Below are 17,310 nucleotides of genomic sequence, written 5' to 3' on the forward strand. Positions count from 1 at the left end.
ATTGTGTGATAATTCCTCATCTCCGTTGACTTTTTCTCCCCTGAAATTATGTATGTGTGTTTAAAGCCAATTAACTATCAAACTAAATCAAATTAGATATTGTGTTTACTCATAAGATACCACCAGGGGGCATACTGGTGCACCAATTTTTATTTCGCGCTTTTTATTCTTTTGACCCTAACTTTATTCCGTCTTGTGAGGCTCCCTGGGTTCTCTTTGCGCATGCTCAGAACGTGCAAATGATTCTCGTGTAATTTGAAAAATAGTGTGGGTCTTTTTTTTTTGTTAAAAAGCGGTTAAAAGGCCATCATGTCTGTTCAAGCAACAAACCCCAACAACCCCATTGTCTTTTTTGACATCACCATCGGAGGGCAGGTGAGTGGAACAAAGAGACAGCTTTATTTCCCCGCTAACGTTGAGTTAACGTTGCAGCTTCCCACTAGTCTCAACAGAAAGTCCCATTGTCCCATGTGATTATCAGTATTGACGGTATTTGACTATTCTATTCAAGTGTAATTATCTGATACAAAACGTTACAGAGTCTCATTGTGGTTCATTTTGTGGTGATTTGCATGCGCTGTAGAACCAGGATTTCACCCAAACTGCTGCTAGCAGCTTGGTCTCTTAAAGGGCAGATTATAGTTCTGCGTCTATCGTCTTGACGTGTTGCTTTGCTCTGGTCGCGAACCACTTTTCATGTTATCAGAATCAGAATCAGAAAAGGTTTTGTGCCAAGTAATTTGTACATCACAAGGAATTTGGCCTGGTCTGTTTGGTGCCATAAGAACAAGACAAAAAATATAATAATAATAGAATAAAGTAATAATAAATGTAAAAAAAATTTAATGTAATGTAACGCACTCTGTACTGACAGAAAGACAGAACGTTAATATAACGTTAATATATAAAGTGTCAGTGGGGATAAGGGGTCATGTCAGTGGGGTACAGCGGGCCTTGTTGGTGAGGCCAACTGCAGAGGGGAAGAAGCTGTTCTTGTGGTGGGAGGTTTTGGTCCTGATGGACCGCAGCCTCCTGCCAGAGTGGAGTGCCTCAAAAAGTTTGTGTCCGGGGTGGGAGGGGTCAGCCACAATCTTGCCTGCACGCCTCAGCGTCCTGGAGGCGTACAGGTCCTAGAGAGATGGCAGATTGCAGCCGATCACCTTCTCCGCAGAGTGGATGACACGCTGCAGCCTGCCCTTGTCCTTGGCGGTGGCAGCAGCGTACCAGATGGTGATGGATGAGGTGAGGATGGACTCGATGATGGAGGTGTAGAAGTACACCATCATCGTCTTTGGCAGGTTGAGTTTCTTCAACTGCCGCAGGAAGTACATCCTCTGTTAGGCTTTCTTGGTCAGGGAGCTGATGTTCAGCTCCCACTTGAGGTCCTGGGAAATGATGCTGCCCAGGAAGCGGAAGGACTCCACAGTGTGGACTGGGGAGTCTGTCAGGGTGATGGGGTTGAGTGGGGCTGGTTATGGTTCTGCAGCCTCGGTCTGGAATTTCTAGGGACGCACAGCAGTGCAACTCGTGAGAATTTCGGTGGGCGGTGACGGTAGTAAGGTTTGGTGTAGTTTGTTTGTTTGTTTTTAAACAAATGGTGGAATGAAGGAAAAGGTTTATTGAAAGAAATGATAGTAATAATGATACTGAGGGCTTTGTTTCTGGACATTTTATTGTAAACAATTTCATAGATGTGTAATTTCAGAGATGCATATCTGTTTAAAACACAAAATCAAGAGCATGCTAGAGTCAAAATACACCGGAAAGTATGAAAACACATCAAAGTTATAGTTGCTTTTCAAGAGTTTAGCGTCTGGGTTTTTTAAGCTTCAGTGTGCAGCGTTTTACACCGACTCATGACACTCGGCATAGGCTGGCATTTGCTTGGTATTTCCTCACACAAGAAGTAAATGGTTTATCTTCTCTTTTGATGGGTTAAACACAGCTTTTGGGAGAATAAACTGTTGCGTGCCTTTGCTCAAATGCCAGTAAATCTGCCACGAACACATGTTTTCTGGTAGATTGCTTTGTGGGCCTTGTGTCTTGCTCTTCACCAAGAACACCACACCTGTCAAGAAACTGTTAGTGCAATCGAGCCAGAGAAGGTTGACAGAGATGTAGGCTGGTACTGAGATGCCACCGATCATACAGGCCACAGTCACAGCAAGGTAGGGCATCCAAAATACAAGAAAGCCCAGCGTCAGGCTTAACCACAGAGGCGGCCGTGACCAGTTGTTCTCCAGAAATGTCTTCTCGCTTATATCGCTGCTATGTGCTGAAGTGAAGAACAGGTCGCTCATTGGGTTTTCTTTCTGCTCTCTGGCTTCATATATCCTGTCAGCCTCTTTCAACCACCTGGGAATTTCTGACCAATATGGCAGCACTGTTAAAAGTGATGCCATAAAAAGTCCAAAATGCAAGACCGGGATCAGTGTTGACTCTTTTACCTCACACGCCAACACCTTCATACCAGTCACAAAATCCAGTTCCACCGGCACTGTATTGGCAGAGCTCATAGAGAAAATAACAGCTTGCATCCACACCAGCAATGTCAGGACCACATTCCTGAGCAATTTGCTGCGTTCTCTGTGGTTGCACATAGAATTAGCCTCTAAACAATAATCCAGTAAACCTAGGCACATCATGGGCAGTGGCAGTGCTCCAAATGTTGCCGAGGCGTGAGCCAAGAGGAAACAGTTCGTCACAAAGGGTCTCTCTGCTCCAAGAAACCACACGGTTGCTAGTAGAAATGTCAGGAGCAGGTCGGCTAGTATAATTGACAAGCTGCACACGCTTCCAAAGTTGGTGAACTTTTTCTGACAACATACATAAAAGTACACTGTGTCCATTCCCAACTTGAGAAGCAAAAGAAAAAAATACTTCTCAGTGTTGTCTATTTTTAAGGAATTTGTCTCCTCCCATTGCTTTATGATGGCCAGCATTGTGACTGGTTGGCTGGTGTTTGGAGACGATGGCAGCAGCTGCATTATTACCACTGTGCTGAGTTCACTGTCAAGATGCTCCAGTCAATGCTGCAAGAGATGCAAAACAATTGGTGAACAACTGTAGGAAAACAGACGGTAGACCGCAAATCATGAGAAACGCGGACGGTGTAAAATTCAGTAGCAGTCATCTTCTAATAAAATTTCTGTTTTCATTCCAGGAAAAGATAAATGTATGAACGTTTGCGCTTGTTAAAGGCGGGGTAGGGGATCTTTTTCTGGAACATTTTTTTACATATTGCTTGAAATACTCTTCACACCCCCATTGCAACCAATTAATTAAAAGTTTTGACACAAATATGAAAAGTTTTAGTGGCCTCTAGAACGTATAATCTAGGAAAAACACTATCCAATCATTGTGAACGGTCCGTTCACAATGATTGGATACTGATGCCGTCTATCAAACTGCAATCTGCTCCTCCCTCCCCCTCCCCCTCCTTCCCCCTTTGCGCGTACCCTGCTCCGTGAACGAATTACGCGTCCAGAAGCTTGGCAGGAAACTACAGCCAGCTTGGCTAGCACCTAGCATTATTAAACGTATAGTTATCATATACTAAATACGGCAACGATCGATGCTTGCTGTCAGAACAGCGCTCGTGCACCTTCGTGCTCGTGCGCGTTCATGTACTCTAGAGGCGTGCCTTCGGGGGGGAAAGTGAAGAAAAGGGTTGGGACTTTTTACCGGTGTATTTTCAAAATGCAGCTTCGCTGGACTCAAAATCCAGGATCTCCTACCCTACCTTTAACCCCCAACAGTCTTTTGTGCAATAAAAACACTTCTTATCCTAGAAGTTGATCCTTGAATACTTGGTTATTTTCACAAACAAAATGCAGCTTTTAGATGAGTCCCGAAGTCGTTCTGGTTACAAACCGTGGGGCAGTAACACTGGATTTGTTATTTATAAATCAATTACAACACAGTTCGAAATTAACTTTTTGGCTCGTCTGCCATTCAAAGATAAACTGTTTTTAAAAAAAACAAACAAACAAAAAAACCTTCCACCCAAAAATGACTTTTACTGGTCATAGAATCGCATCAAGACTTGTTAAAGTTATAGACAGCTATTTTGAGTTTGTAATTTGCCAAAACATTAATGAATTAAAGCACAGTTGAGTTAGTACTGAGCAGCGTGTTATCCCTACCTCCCACCCTGCTCAGCAGGAAAAAGAAGAAAGGTAAAACAACATCCTGTATTTGTTGCTGCAGTGACACCACACACATGCATTCAAAACCTCACCAGTGTTACAGTATTGGTATTGAGCAGAACACATCCCTTGATCACCTTTAATTTTTTTACAAGATTTGCAGCCTCAGTAGCAGGTAAATCAAACCCCTTAAGATGCTATGTAAACCTAACAAATGTCAAAATAACACAGTGTACCTCTCTGCCCAGAGTTGTCCTCATCCAGTGAGTTTCAGTGGAGGTTCCTTCACCTGCGACAGTATACATGGTGTCAGGTGGACCAGTTCTTTTTGAGTCTGCTTGTTATGGCTCCACCTTCTTACAAGGAAGCATCTTTGTTTTCCCTGCCGGCTGTTACAATGCTCTGCATGTCCTGTAGCAGGAAACTTGAGTCAGTTAAACATTCACAACCTTACTTTTGGCTGAAACCACACCCTACAAGCGGCTTTGTTCAGCTGTGCCACGTCAAATTGAAAATGAAACCGCAATTCCAACAAACAGCATCCAGTGTTGGATGTTGGAAGTTTAAGGTTCCTTCCAAGAAATACTACCGGAGATAATGTGTCTAGTATGTTGGCTTTGAGCCACTGTTTGCCCTCAGTTGGGATATTAACATTGATCCCAGTTTTTCCAATCTGTAGGAGGGTTAATTAATTTGATTAAGTTAAAACCTCGTTTTGTGACATGTTTAAAGTCCCCTTACTTGCTCTGTGGTACTTGACCTTGTTGACGGCAGACTCCAACCAAAGAAAACCTGCAGGAAAAGTGTGCTGTGGTGGATAATTGTCCTGTGTCAACACACGTATCTTCCCTGTTTGATATGTGCCTGGTGTATATGACAACGATTAGCCATCCAATGGCTGCTTGTTTCACTGTGAGTCATCTGCATGAAGTGAAAGATTTGTTCAGTGATGCTGTGAGGACAAACCTCTCTTTGTGCAACAGCACTACTGTTTGCTTTCTCACACAAACACACGTGCACATTGTTAGATTGTCGGCCACTTGCATGCCCCTTCCATATGATCTGGTCTGGGAGACGCGCACACACAGACGTGTCACACATCAATGATTTAATGTAAAATTGCTGAGTCTCATTTACGTTTTTCCATTATGTATTCTTTGACCTCCACTAAATACAGACAGATCTGTGAGAAAACTGTGTGTACTGTTTGATGCACGTTTTCAGGAACTAGAAAGCATAAACTCGTTAGTTGTTCTTGTTTGCGTCACTGGTTTGAAAACGATGACAAGAATTGATTTTTTATTTTTTTTTTTTAATTTTTATTTATTATTGATCTGTTGATTATTGATGCCATCTGTTTTTGAAAGTTTTCTCAACTCTCTGTCAGGATGTCGGACGGATGAAGATTGAGCTGTTTGCTGATGTGGTTCCAAAGACGGCCGAGAACTTCCGGTAAGGGCCGAGTCTTCATCGCAGGCTGCTGTAACTGCAGCTCTGATTTTCATTTTCATCTTTTTGTATATTTGTCGACTTGCTAACATTTTGCTGATCTCTTGCAGGCAGTTCTGCACCGGAGAGTTCAGGTAAGGGAGTGAAAGGACAGCTTGTTTCTGCTGAGTAAAGCTCCCGGAAGCGATAATTAGAAGTGATGAAATTGGGTTTACATTAAATTACATGTAGGACAAACAATCAGCCAACAGATGAGGAGAATTTGACTCGTCCAGACTTTTTTTTTTTTTTTAAAGGAAGCAAAATGTTCAAGCCTCAGAGATCCCAAAGATACATAAGTGACCCGAGCAAAAACAAGGGTGTTTTACTCTTTCAAGGAAATCTATTTAATTGACCAATTATTTTCAGTTTGCCAGAGTTGGTCAAAAAGCTTTATATCGAGTTTCAAACATTAACTTAATTCAAAACTAGAAACGAAATCTCATTATTGAGTCACGAGAACATTTGATAAAATATTTTAAGATGATTATGGACCTAAGTGCGGGATGCGAGGGAATTGCTCCGACTTGCAAAACGTGTCGGAAATGAGAAAAATGTTGTCTCAAGTCAAATTTCATCTTACTTAAGATTTCAGGTTTTGTTGCTTGGTGCTGCGGAAACGCTGCTTCCTGCTCTGAAAACCTGCTCTGAAAACCTGCTCTGAAAACCTGCTCCAGGTGCTTGGTTTTATTGATACCAGTCAACAGCAAGTTTTTGTTGGACCCGAATCTTATTTCTTCTAACTAGTTCAAGCAAAAAAGGACGAAAGATCTGATGAACGCACGAAATTCTGCCTCAGCAGAGGTGCAAGTCAATATTTAACACATGACCTTTACACAGCAGGTCATAACGCTCATAAAAACAAAAAAAGGCCACCCCAACAACAAGCGCCAAAAGACAAAATATTCTTACGAGCCGCCGTTCTCCATTATTAGAATATATCTAAATGGCTTCATTTGAAGGGAGTCAAAGAAAGCTTTTAAATTCCAAGTGGGTCTGAAGCTGAAAAATGCTCTTTTGTCAGTCAAACATGAGTAGAATAGAAGTCTGTTTAACAGGTTCCACTGTGATGTTCCCACATGTAACAATAAGACACCCACAAACGGTTATATCAGTTACAGAATAAGAGGATACCTCAACAGTGGTTTAACTGCTCCTAACTGAAATTTTGTTTTTGTCTCCAAACTCTGCCCTGCAGGAAGGACGGCATTCCTATTGGTTACAAAGCCTGCACTTTCCACAGGTACATGATACAACAGCATGATTGGAATAGCTCACATTTTATTCAGACGTTGTAGAGGGCCACACCCTCAGTTCATTTAGCCTGGCTTTCTTTGCATAAAAATTTGTTTGAGGAAGTCAACCAATACAAATAACACTCACAGAACTGAAGTTTTAACTGAGAGGAACTCTGTCATCGATCAGAGCTGTTCTGTTTGCGTGCTGTCTACATCAGAGCCCAATACCTTTTCTAATAGACAAAGTCGGAGTAACTCTTTCTTTTCAGATTTGACTTGTTTATTGCTGCAAAGCTGTCTCCAGCAAAGACGAGAGGCATGAAAATTTGCTCTGGTTTTGGCTCTTTCTGTCCTTTGCTGCTGCAGTTTTTTTTTTTTTTTTTATCTTCTTCTTTGTGGAAGTTTCTGGATGTTTGAGAGACATGTTCATGTTACGCAGGCTGACATTTAGGGGAACTATTAAATGAAGTTATGACTCGGTTTCCTCTCTTTCCCACTATTTATTCACTCACTCAAATGTGATTTGGAGAGGGTGACCCTGTGATAACTGTGTCGTGCCTGTATTGTTCTATCAAAGTTTCCCTTGAAAACATATCAAGCTTGTGCTTTATGATTAAATCACTGAACTTTTTTTTTTTTTTTTTTTTTTTTTTTTAAAAGGATTTACCTGCCATGAACCTAAAATGTAGAAAAAAAGCATTATATGTGCCAATTGAAACTTCTCTGTCACGTAATGAAGAACTGATGTTAGCTTCGATATGATTGTTTGGCTTCATCCTGTTTCGTAATTCGTAGAGAGTGGTTCCTTTTTATAATTAGTGACGGTGGGAAATGAGCGGTTCTGGCATCCTGAACTCTCGCTTCTCTTGGAAGTACTGTGTAGCCTGTAACATTTAATAGTCCGAGACATTCGGGACGGATGAGGATTTAAAATGCTTTTTAAAGTCTTTTTTTAATTTTTATTTATTTTTTTCACACTTTGCCCCCAAGTGACCATCAGCCTCAGTTTTACTGTCATGTTTTTCTTTGTTCATTGACAGGGTGATCAAAGACTTCATGATACAGGGAGGAGATTTTGTAAATGTAAGTGCATTGACCCCCTCTTCTCTTTTGCCATCTACCTGAATCCAGACTGCAGTAAACTGACATGTTTGGGCTCTCCTATCTTGGTCTATTTCAGACATTCGTGTTCTCATGATAAAAGACAGTACTGCTAAGTTCTCTTTAAAATCTCAACCTTATTTTTTAACACTGAACTTCTGAGATGATTTAGCTCTATACAAGTAAAATAATTCAATTTGACTTCACTCACAGTGAATTGTATGTTATCTTCAACCTGTATCTGTACTAAACCTTGATAAAGTAGGTACAACTAGATTCAAGTGCAGAATTAAAACTAGACGTTATCTGTGGGATGATTACTGCTTGCAATTTAGTGATATTAGATTGTTCACCGTTTGAAAGGAAGAAATGGAGGACTTTTTTAACACGTCTCAAAAGCACTAGACTTTTGTCTTTCCCCCTCTTGTGGTTGTAAACTGAAATACAGTTCCCTTTTTGCCTCCATTGTGAGCCTGATCTCGAAGTATACACCGTTTTGTCTTTTGTAAAGGGTGATGGAACCGGTATCTGCAGCATCTACAGAGGCCCATTTGCAGATGAAAACTTTAGAGTTAAGCATTCTGCACCTGGTCTTCTTGCCATGGTATGTATGGAGATGAAAGCATTTCTGGTAGGGCCACTTGAACTGGAAAGGATGTGCTTTGTCATCTTCTGTCCATTCAATAGGAAATTATCCCAACCTCTAACAGAAACACAGATTTAATGGATATATTTTAGGTGAGTTAAAACCCAACAAAAACATCTTTCTTATTCACTTCTTGTGCAGGCAAACAGTGGTCCAGGGACAAATGGTTGCCAGTTTTTCATTACCTGCACTAAATGTGATTGGTTAGATGGGAAGCATGTTGTTTTTGGTGAGTAGATCAATATTATGAATTATGCATACAGGGTTTTTAGTGCTGAATCATAATTTGTGTTTGAGTAAAACTGTGTTCATAACTGTTCCAGGAAAAGTGGTCGATGGTCTGCTGATCATGAGGAAAATTGAGGTAAGAACTAACTTCACTTATTTATCGTTGCTCTAAATGCTTTGCACTTCTTTTGGCAGGCATATATATTGAAAACAAATTTACACTGATCTGTAAGTTAAACAGTTAATTGGTAAATTTGCAAAATGATAGAGAGCCTGCTCCAGCAGGTTTCATGGAGTTCAGGTTTTTGCGTGTTTGATGAGACATGCATGCAAGTGGTAACAATAACATGCAAAAAGCACCGTCAGATACACACTTTAGTCGATTTACAATGACAGTTAGACGCCAAGGATGTTGGATCATTTCAGTGGACCACCATCCTTGCCCCCATATACATGCACAGGAGCAGAATCAGGTCACTGACCAAAGTGTGTCTAACACCTCGATGCTGCACACTGTCAAACAAAGCAGGACAACACAATAGTTATTTTTTTAAAAGCCATGTCAACATATTTAGTAGTAACATCATTAAAATGTAAATGCACTCTCACTTTGTGAACTGACTCTCTCTCTTTATATGTTGTGCCTTAAATTGCATCATGTTTATGTAACAAGTAATTGGACCGTTGAGTTTGAGTATGAGGTCTCCAGTGATCATGGAGGTTGGATTTCAGTCACATGACTTAAGTTTTTGTTCCTCTCTTCAAACAGAATGTGCCTACAGGACCCAACAACAAACCAAAACTCCCCATCCTCATCGCACAATGCGGGGAGATGTGATCCAGCAAACTACATAAGGGGAATATTCAACTTTACCTCATTGGCAAACATCCAGAATATTCCATATTATTTCTGATGCGGATACCTTTTCCCATATGGCAGGTTCCCATATAGCTGCACATCACTGATGATTATACAGATGTCGGGTTAACTGCTGCATCAAAATTCAAATGATTCGAATCATATTCCACTGTAGCTACTGACAATATATATTTAATATTTGGTTTCAAAGTAAGTTTTGTGACACTTAATGGTCAGTGGTCTTGTTTTAGGTTTCCCTGAAACCATACTGAGAGTTTCTGTACCTCCATTTCTTTTCTTTTTTTTAATGTATCAAATAAGATCAATAAATTTGTACATTTTTATACACTCTTGCGGTTTTCTTAAGTTGAAGAAAAACTTTCCTTATTTGTAAATTACATCATATTTCAAAGTAATTTTTTTGTCATTACTCTATTCAAGGAAACATTTAAAGTTTGAAAAATATGGAATTGATCATGTATTGTTGAATTAACTAATGTGAGTTGACTGCAATTTACAGAAAAGCGTGTGCTCAAACATTGTTTTGGGAGACTGTAGTTGCTAATTTTGTCTTCTGGTGTTATTCAGCAAAACAAACAAGTGATCTCATGTCTGTAAAAAACTCATTCCTTTGAGTTTCATCCTTCAAAATAGATTGGATTTATCTGCTAGGAAACGCACGCATGTGTTATACTCTCCAGAGATGGTGAAATTAAATTTAACCTCACAGCCATGGAGCAAATGAGGTTACACAGTCCATTTCCAAGCAATCCTCTGCTTGAACTTGCATCTACCTCATGTATTCCAGCCATCTATACAAATCCAAGCCTCCATAATACCCCCTCCCCCATCCATGCTCTCCCCTCTACTACCCCGACCATCGTTCCTTCGACATAAAAGATTCCTTTCAGATGGAGTTTCTGTTCGTATGGAGGCAGGAAGAAGGTTTTTCTTTTTTGTTTTGAAAAGAAGTTCTCTCCATGGGGAGGCCTTCTGGGGCTTATTTTTCTGTGTGGGAGTGCGGAGCTCGGCCATTAAACGGCAAGCTCTTCACACATCGGCCAGTGCTCGTAAACGGTGCCAGTGGAGCATTAACATGACAATGGAGGAGGGGGCGCTGAGGTGGGGTTGTCTCGCACCCAGTCTGAGTCTGTCTGCTCCGTGCTCGTCGAAGTGGAGTTTCTGAATTCACACAGAGTGACTTTAGCATTCAGTCACTATTGAGCTTTTATGTAGTAGAGAGGTGAGATCATCTCGTAGAGGATGTACACCAAGTGGTCTGAAAGCATTTGAAACTATTCTCCCTGAACCTTTCAGGATTCCAATACATATTACAGCTGATTTCTCATTTGTAAATGCAGATTCATTTGTCATGGCTGACATCAGCCTTTTGAGAGCATTTGTCCAAGACAGTCAACTAATGAGTGTGCTAATGCCACATTTAAAATAAAAAAATATCACTGATGTACATTTTGGGGATTTGGCTGTATTGTCTTTAGGTGTTTCAGTATACTGTGTTGCTGCTAATATTGATGTGCTGTGTGTAAGCCAGTGAGAGCTTGTTAAATGCAAGAACTTGCTTAAACGTCCACAGTGCAATCATGAGAAGAACCACCACTAAAACAAAAAGGGCAATTCTGTAAATAAAACCTTTAGCCCCCCCCCCCCTTTTTTTTTTGTGGACCACCTACTGATCATTTTTCTCTGAGCACATTTTCAGTGATCAGCTCTGTGCATGTGCGGGAAGTAAGTGTGCTGTGTTTACAGATGTCAAATTTGAATTCAGTCATCTAGTATTCTACATGAAAATTAACTTCCAAGGCGTGAGAGACATGACTTGAAATATATTAAAGATCAACCTTTTTTATTTTATTTTTAGTTCTTTTCTTGACCAGTGTTGCTGGGTCTCTTCAGGACTTGCTTTGCCTGAACATCGAAGTTAGACTGTTATGCTATTTTATGTCGATATAACAAAAGAATAGTTTTTAGGTTTACGTAAACATTAACAGACTATCATAACTTTCCCTGAAAGATACTGATGTCCTAATGTCACAGCTATCTGATTTGTCTGGATTTACATCACTAAGGGGCGGTGAGAATAGACAGGTACAGTCTCCTTGACCAATCATTTTAGCACAAACTTCGCTCCAACAAAACTGACACTTGTCTTAGCCAATTGGAAGACGTCTTTGTCTTTGTTAGACGTTCCAACCAATTCGAAGGCGAGTTGGGCGGACCTTCCACCAGGAACATTCCCCGGCTGAGTAACTCATTCTGCCCAGTTCGATCGGCAACGGGAGCGGAAAGAAGAAAGCTGAGAGCCCGAAGGCAGTAGCCCCCACCACCGCCGGCCCAGGTTACCATCTAGCACCGGGAAAAATAGCAGAGAGCCGCCGCCGGCAGAAGCCATTACCAACCAGTAGTAACCATGAGCAGCGAGGCCGAGACACAACAACAACCGCCGCAGCCTGATGCCGATGCGGAAAGCCCATCCAGCCCGGCAGCCGCAGCTTCCGCGGGGGATAAGAAGGTCATCGGTAAGACTGTTGAAGCTAGTTAGGCTAACGTGGCTTGTGTTACAGTAGGGCGATGAGCTAAGTAGTGGTTCCCACCTATCCAATTCATGGCTAAATTAACCGTTGACTTGAACGTTACGATGACATGGCCGTTGAGTCGCTCAGTATAAGAACGTCTGAAACTGAATTAAATTTTTATTAGGCAACAATACTTATCAAATTTCTGTCAATTATCGATAATTCTGTCTATTTTTTTTCTGTCGTGTTTGTACTGGATGGTTAATTCCAGATGAGAAGTTTTCTCTTAAGCTAAATCTAATTAATTTGCCGTTTTAAGGGCCAAACGTTTGTGCCGACGTTGATGCTAACTGGCGAAACTAAATTAAAATGTCAGTTGGCGGATGCGTGTCATAATTTTATCCTGTTTATTTCGTATTTATGCGGATGAACCTGTATTTTGAATTGACCACAAAAGAAAATGTGTGAATATTCTAATAATCCGTGGATTTCAGCCAGTTAATCGCATCAGTCCATCGGCCTCCGCACGTCAAATATCCACTAGTGAAACCAATGAATCCAACCGATCGTCCATGTGACGATCGCTTGGAGTAATTTCTTCAGCTATCAGAGCCAGTGAGTTTATATACCCGCGTTAAAGTCGTTAAAATTTAGCAGTTGACCCCCAACGGATTAGAACGTCAACGCCAACAGATAATCGCGCGGCAGTGTTCGACACTGTCATATTTCATTCCAAATACCCTCATCGGCTACAAGAATTAGCTGCCTACCATCCCTTTGTTCACACGGAAGAACCCGAGTCGATGTGGTGTTTTATCCAAAACTGTAGAAACGCCATCTTTTGTCCGGTTCATTTGTCCAAAATGTCATAGTAACAATCTATTCTCAATATTCCCAAATGCATCTACCAACGGATGTTTAGTTTTGGTCGAATTTCTGGGCTATCATTATGGCCTAGATACTGAGTGGTGGCTCCTCGATAGCTAACGAAGCTATTTTAGCCAAGCTAGCTAACTGCAGCTATGTACATGGCCGAAAGGGCCACCCAAAATGTCCGCCTTGTGATTCCACTGATGTTTTTTGTGTGTATATATATATATCACACAAGTTATATCTCAGTAAAAAAAAAAACAATACAACAATCAATGTTTTTGTTACACTCCTAAAACATTTGGTCACAATCAATGCTGTCGAGTGGCTTATGTTTGTTTCCGCCCGCTGGCTCTACTCCAACCACATGGTTCTAACCCTTTTAGCTCGATGGCTATTGCTAACAAGTCAGCTAAACTCGCTGCTTGCTAACGTATCCGGGTGCGACTCTACCACGTGTGGACGCTCACGCACTGAGTTGTGCGTCTGAAAATGGGGCAGTAGGTCTGTAACAGAACAGAATGGTTTATGACACCACAGCGCAATCCGTTATCATTTTTTTAAATCATCATTTATATGCTGTACTACAGCTCCATGAGACGGCCTGGAACAGTGATTTACAGGGAATAATACCACATCTTTAAATCCACATTAGTAATGAGTTGACACATTTTGGTTCATGCCTGACTCAAAGAGCAGCTGGCACCGTGCACTCCTATGCACCAGGATCTATAATAAGAGTGACAGTTGGGAGTTAAATATACCTTTCTACATTATCTTCTGCCTTTGGCATTTTTACATCATCTGTTCTTATAAGATTCTATTAGTCATGATTGTCATGATTAATTCGGTTTAAAAGCCTTACACTAATATCAGAGTGTTATCTCAACAGTGCTGCAAGGAAATATCTCAAGTGTAACCTCTTTAATGATTCAGTTCAATTGGTTCTCATTGCAGCAACAAAAGTCTTGGGTACAGTCAAATGGTTCAATGTCAGGAATGGATATGGTTTCATCAATAGGTAAGTGAACGCGCCGCATCTCTGCTTCAGAAAGACAATTGATGTAATTTGTATGTGTGTGAAAGACTATTCTCAATCCTATTACGGTTACGCTTTGCTTACCAGAGCAGATCAGATTATTTTTTCGGCTGGTCGCCTTACTGTTGTAATATTCAGCTCTTAATTAATCCATGTACTTGCTGACTTAGTTGCAATCTGTCTATAGAGACATCTTTGCATTGCTGTGCCTCAGGAGGATACTTTTAACTGAGAGGTTCTTTTTCTTTCTTTAGGAATGATACAAAAGAGGATGTTTTTGTACACCAGGTAAGTTTTATGTGATAGTGTTAGTGTAATCTTATTATTTAATTAAAAAAAAGAGTCAGTAGGACTTAAAAAGTCTAACGGCTGAACTATTCGTGATTTCAGACAGCCATAAAAAAAAACAACCCGAGGAAATATCTTCGCAGTGTTGGAGATGGAGAAACTGTGGAGTTTGACGTAGTAGAAGGAGAGAAGGTAAGTGTTCCCTTTGGCTAGTAATTTGGTTTCGCCTTGCAGACTTTTAAGGAAACATCCCATACATTTTTTTTTCTCCTGATTGTTTTTTAAGTAAATGAACTCCTTTGGTGCATAGGGAGCAGAGGCAGCAAATGTCACCGGGCCAGGAGGTGTTGCAGTCCAGGGCAGTAAGTACGCCGCTGACAGGAACCGCTACAGGCGCTACCCACGAAGGAGGGGTCCTCCCCGCGCAGGAGACTACCCAGATAACTACCAGAGCGATGGAGAGGGAGAGCCTGCCAGTGGAGGACGCGACAAAGGCAGCAGAGAGGGGGGAGACAGCGCCCCTGAAGGAGATTCGCAACCACAGCAGCGCAGACCCACTTACCCTGGCAGACGGCGTTATCCGCCATACTTTGTACGTAGACGCTACGGCCGCCGGCCCCCGTACACCAACGCACCACGCGGAGAGTTGACTGAGGTACGCCGTCCCAGGGCTACTATCCTGAAGCAGGCACCCAGTTCTTCTATGACTCAGGTCACTCAATCATGCAATCATGATCAACTTATAGCTCTCTCCTCTCTAACGCTCACGTGGTTGTGATCATCAAATCTTGGTGTACCGGGGGTCTTGACAATATCATTCAAATGAACTCAAATAGGCCCCTCAGCCGTGCATTTAAAAAAAAAACAACAAAAAAAAAAAACCAGTTTATTTACTGAACATTCCATCTACTTTCATTACAACTTCAACTTGTATATCATCGAATATTCTGAAGTTGTGTCGTCTGTTGGCACTGGAGGAAAAAAAGTGGGGAAAAGACGCTACGTGTCATTGTTGTTTGATTTGTTTGCTTTCAGGGAGGTGAAGGTGACGAGAGCCAGGGAGGTCCAGATCAGGGCAACAAACCAGTGAGGCAGAACTACTACAGAGGCTTCCGACCAAGGTTCAGACCCAGGTTTGCATGTTGGCTTCATTGACGAAGGGCAGCAATAAACGGGAGAGTGAAGTTTCTGCTCGTCTGGATCATATTCTGGAGTCCACTTGCAGAAATTTTAACGAACCTTTTTAAAAGACCATAAATGCCACACGTTTGGCCAGAGAAGCTCCCCTTTTATTGCAGCCCAACCTCAAAAATTCCAGCTGTGAATCCAAACAAAAAACACTTTTTTTTTTTTTAAGCACTATTTTGTGCCTGCGACTCACAGCCTCTTCCTTTCACTCCAGGGGCCCACCACGTCCCAGACCGGTGCGGGACGGCGAAGAGGACAAGGAGAACCAGGGAGGCGAAGGTGGTCAAAATCAACAGCCCCGCCAGCGGCGCTACCGTCGTAACTACAACTACCGCCGCAGACGCCAACAGACTGGTGGCAAACCCGGCCCGGAAAACAAGGAGGCCAAGACAGGTGACCCATCTGCAGAGAAAACGTCCGCTCCCGAGGCCCAGCAGGGTGGGGCTGAGTAGGAAATGACCTGCCCACCGGCACCTACCATCTTTTACCATCGTCCGGGTGAGTCTGCGGCCTCATGAATTATTAGGGTCTGCTTCGATCAAGCCTGTACTCTTAATGCAGTGGATTTGATTAAGCCCAACTGTGAGGCACCAATAAAGCCCTCTCTCTATTGTCCGGGGTGCATATGAGCAGCAGCAGCTTAGAATACTTTGTCTGCCATCTGGTGATGATGTACATTTTGAGGCATCTCGTTTTGCAGTGTGCTAAATAACTAACCCCACATGGTGGAAATGTTGATAGAATGTGGAGCATATGAGCAAACGGTGGACTAATTTCTCTTTATTCTTCTTTTACAGTTTTATTTTTGTCAACAAGAAACATCAAACAAGATCTGAGCAATAAAGATTTGACTTGACGATCGTCACAAGCTTGCACCATGCATTTGACCAGAGTACCAACGATTGCCTGCAGAATCTATGCAGACTTGTTTTTTTTTTTTTTTTTCCATTATTTTTATGTGACAGCTACAAAGTTTTGGGGAAACAACAAATGTTTTTCTAAATTTGTCCTAAGTTTTTACACCAAATGGTTTTTAAAGATAAAATGGAATTTGATATCTGGTCAGTTTGACATTTTTAAATAACTTTTTATGTATTCAAACATTTTAACAAAATGCAAGCTCAAATAAAACTCCAGAAACCAGGAAAATTGTCTGTAGTGGTGGCTTTAATGTTTGTTTGTCTTCAAGTATACAGGCTATCAACAATGTCACAGACCATGGCATTTCATTACAGAGAAGACGGTTAATATGAAGTATTTTTTTAATAACAATTATTCAATAATAGCATATTTTAAAATAAATCTAAGATGGTTCATGTTTTATCAGAGCTTGAATAATTTATCACATCAGCCTACTACGAAAAACAGTCGTCAACATCTTTGAGACTTATGCAAGAGAAGGAAAGTAAGTATTTAGCATTTGACTCATCTTGTGACTTGGCCCATCTGAGGCTGATGTTTAAAGTACAACATGTAAAGCGAAGTTTACATTCATACAAGAAAAAACAGGGAGTGTGCAGCACAAGTAGAATAAAATGTACACTTGGTGAGGAAGGCTGCTGTTCCAAATCAGCGATTATAAAATGGCTGCACACTCGGGGTGGACAGTAACTCTTAATGTATGATAACATACCAACAGTTGTTTTTTAGATTGAAACTTTGGTAGTCTGGCAGAACAATATG

General features: G+C 41.3%; 3 protein-coding genes across 6 annotated transcripts; 2 read left to right on the forward strand and 1 right to left on the reverse strand.

Annotated features, from left to right (window-relative positions):
- The first annotated feature begins 205 nt into the window (after positions 1–205).
- On the forward strand, positions 206–10,056 carry ppih (peptidylprolyl isomerase H (cyclophilin H)). The gene is made up of 9 exons (XM_075476417.1): positions 206–375; positions 5,536–5,600; positions 5,708–5,731; positions 6,835–6,879; positions 7,915–7,957; positions 8,487–8,579; positions 8,763–8,850; positions 8,945–8,985; positions 9,619–10,056. Exons 1-9 carry the CDS (start codon positions 310–312, stop codon positions 9,685–9,687), a joined length of 534 nt encoding a protein of 177 aa, XP_075332532.1. The 5' UTR covers positions 206–309; the 3' UTR covers positions 9,688–10,056.
- Positions 1,655–4,985, reverse strand: LOC142390745 (putative G-protein coupled receptor 160). Its single transcript, XM_075476416.1, has 3 exons — positions 4,890–4,985; positions 4,385–4,559; positions 1,655–3,032 (listed from the first exon to the last, which is right to left on the reverse strand). The coding sequence occupies exon 3, from the start codon at positions 2,985–2,987 to the stop codon at positions 1,896–1,898; it is 1,092 nt and encodes a 363-aa protein (XP_075332531.1). The 5' UTR covers positions 2,988–3,032; positions 4,385–4,559; positions 4,890–4,985; the 3' UTR covers positions 1,655–1,895.
- A 1,911-nt stretch (positions 10,057–11,967) lies between the features above and the next one.
- On the forward strand, positions 11,968–16,776 carry ybx1 (Y box binding protein 1). 4 transcript variants are annotated; one of them, XM_075476418.1, is made up of 8 exons: positions 11,968–12,245; positions 14,070–14,133; positions 14,406–14,439; positions 14,542–14,631; positions 14,750–15,094; positions 15,475–15,572; positions 15,842–16,125; positions 16,425–16,776. In XM_075476418.1, exons 1-7 carry the CDS (start codon positions 12,137–12,139, stop codon positions 16,077–16,079), a joined length of 978 nt encoding a protein of 325 aa, XP_075332533.1. In that variant the 5' UTR covers positions 11,968–12,136; the 3' UTR covers positions 16,080–16,125; positions 16,425–16,776. The 4 variants fall into 4 exon arrangements, with proteins under 4 accessions (XP_075332533.1, XP_075332534.1, XP_075332536.1 ...); XM_075476419.1 differs by having other exon boundaries at positions 15,475–15,560; XM_075476421.1 differs by having other exon boundaries at positions 14,750–15,031.
- Positions 16,777–17,310: the final 534 nt, after the last annotated feature.

This window comes from Odontesthes bonariensis, chromosome 10 (genome assembly GCF_027942865.1).
Source record: "Odontesthes bonariensis isolate fOdoBon6 chromosome 10, fOdoBon6.hap1, whole genome shotgun sequence".
Classification (NCBI taxonomy): domain Eukaryota; kingdom Metazoa; phylum Chordata; class Actinopteri; order Atheriniformes; family Atherinopsidae; genus Odontesthes; species Odontesthes bonariensis.

Coding starts and splice junctions, on each gene's coding strand:
- ybx1 (XM_075476418.1), top strand. CDS start 12,137: ATGAGCAGCGAGGCCGAGACACAACAACAACCGCCGCAGCCTGATGCC. Junction 14,440..14,541: donor AGGATGTTTTTGTACACCAG/GTAAGTTTTATG, acceptor TCGTGATTTCAG/ACAGCCATAAAAAAAAACAA. Junction 15,573..15,841: donor CGACCAAGGTTCAGACCCAG/GTTTGCATGTTG, acceptor CTTTCACTCCAG/GGGCCCACCACGTCCCAGAC.
- LOC142390745 (XM_075476416.1), bottom strand. CDS start 2,987: ATGCAGCTGCTGCCATCGTCTCCAAACACCAGCCAACCAGTCACAATG.
- ppih (XM_075476417.1), top strand. CDS start 310: ATGTCTGTTCAAGCAACAAACCCCAACAACCCCATTGTCTTTTTTGAC. Junction 376..5,535: donor ACATCACCATCGGAGGGCAG/GTGAGTGGAACA, acceptor ACTCTCTGTCAG/GATGTCGGACGGATGAAGAT. Junction 6,880..7,914: donor AAAGCCTGCACTTTCCACAG/GTACATGATACA, acceptor GTTCATTGACAG/GGTGATCAAAGACTTCATGA.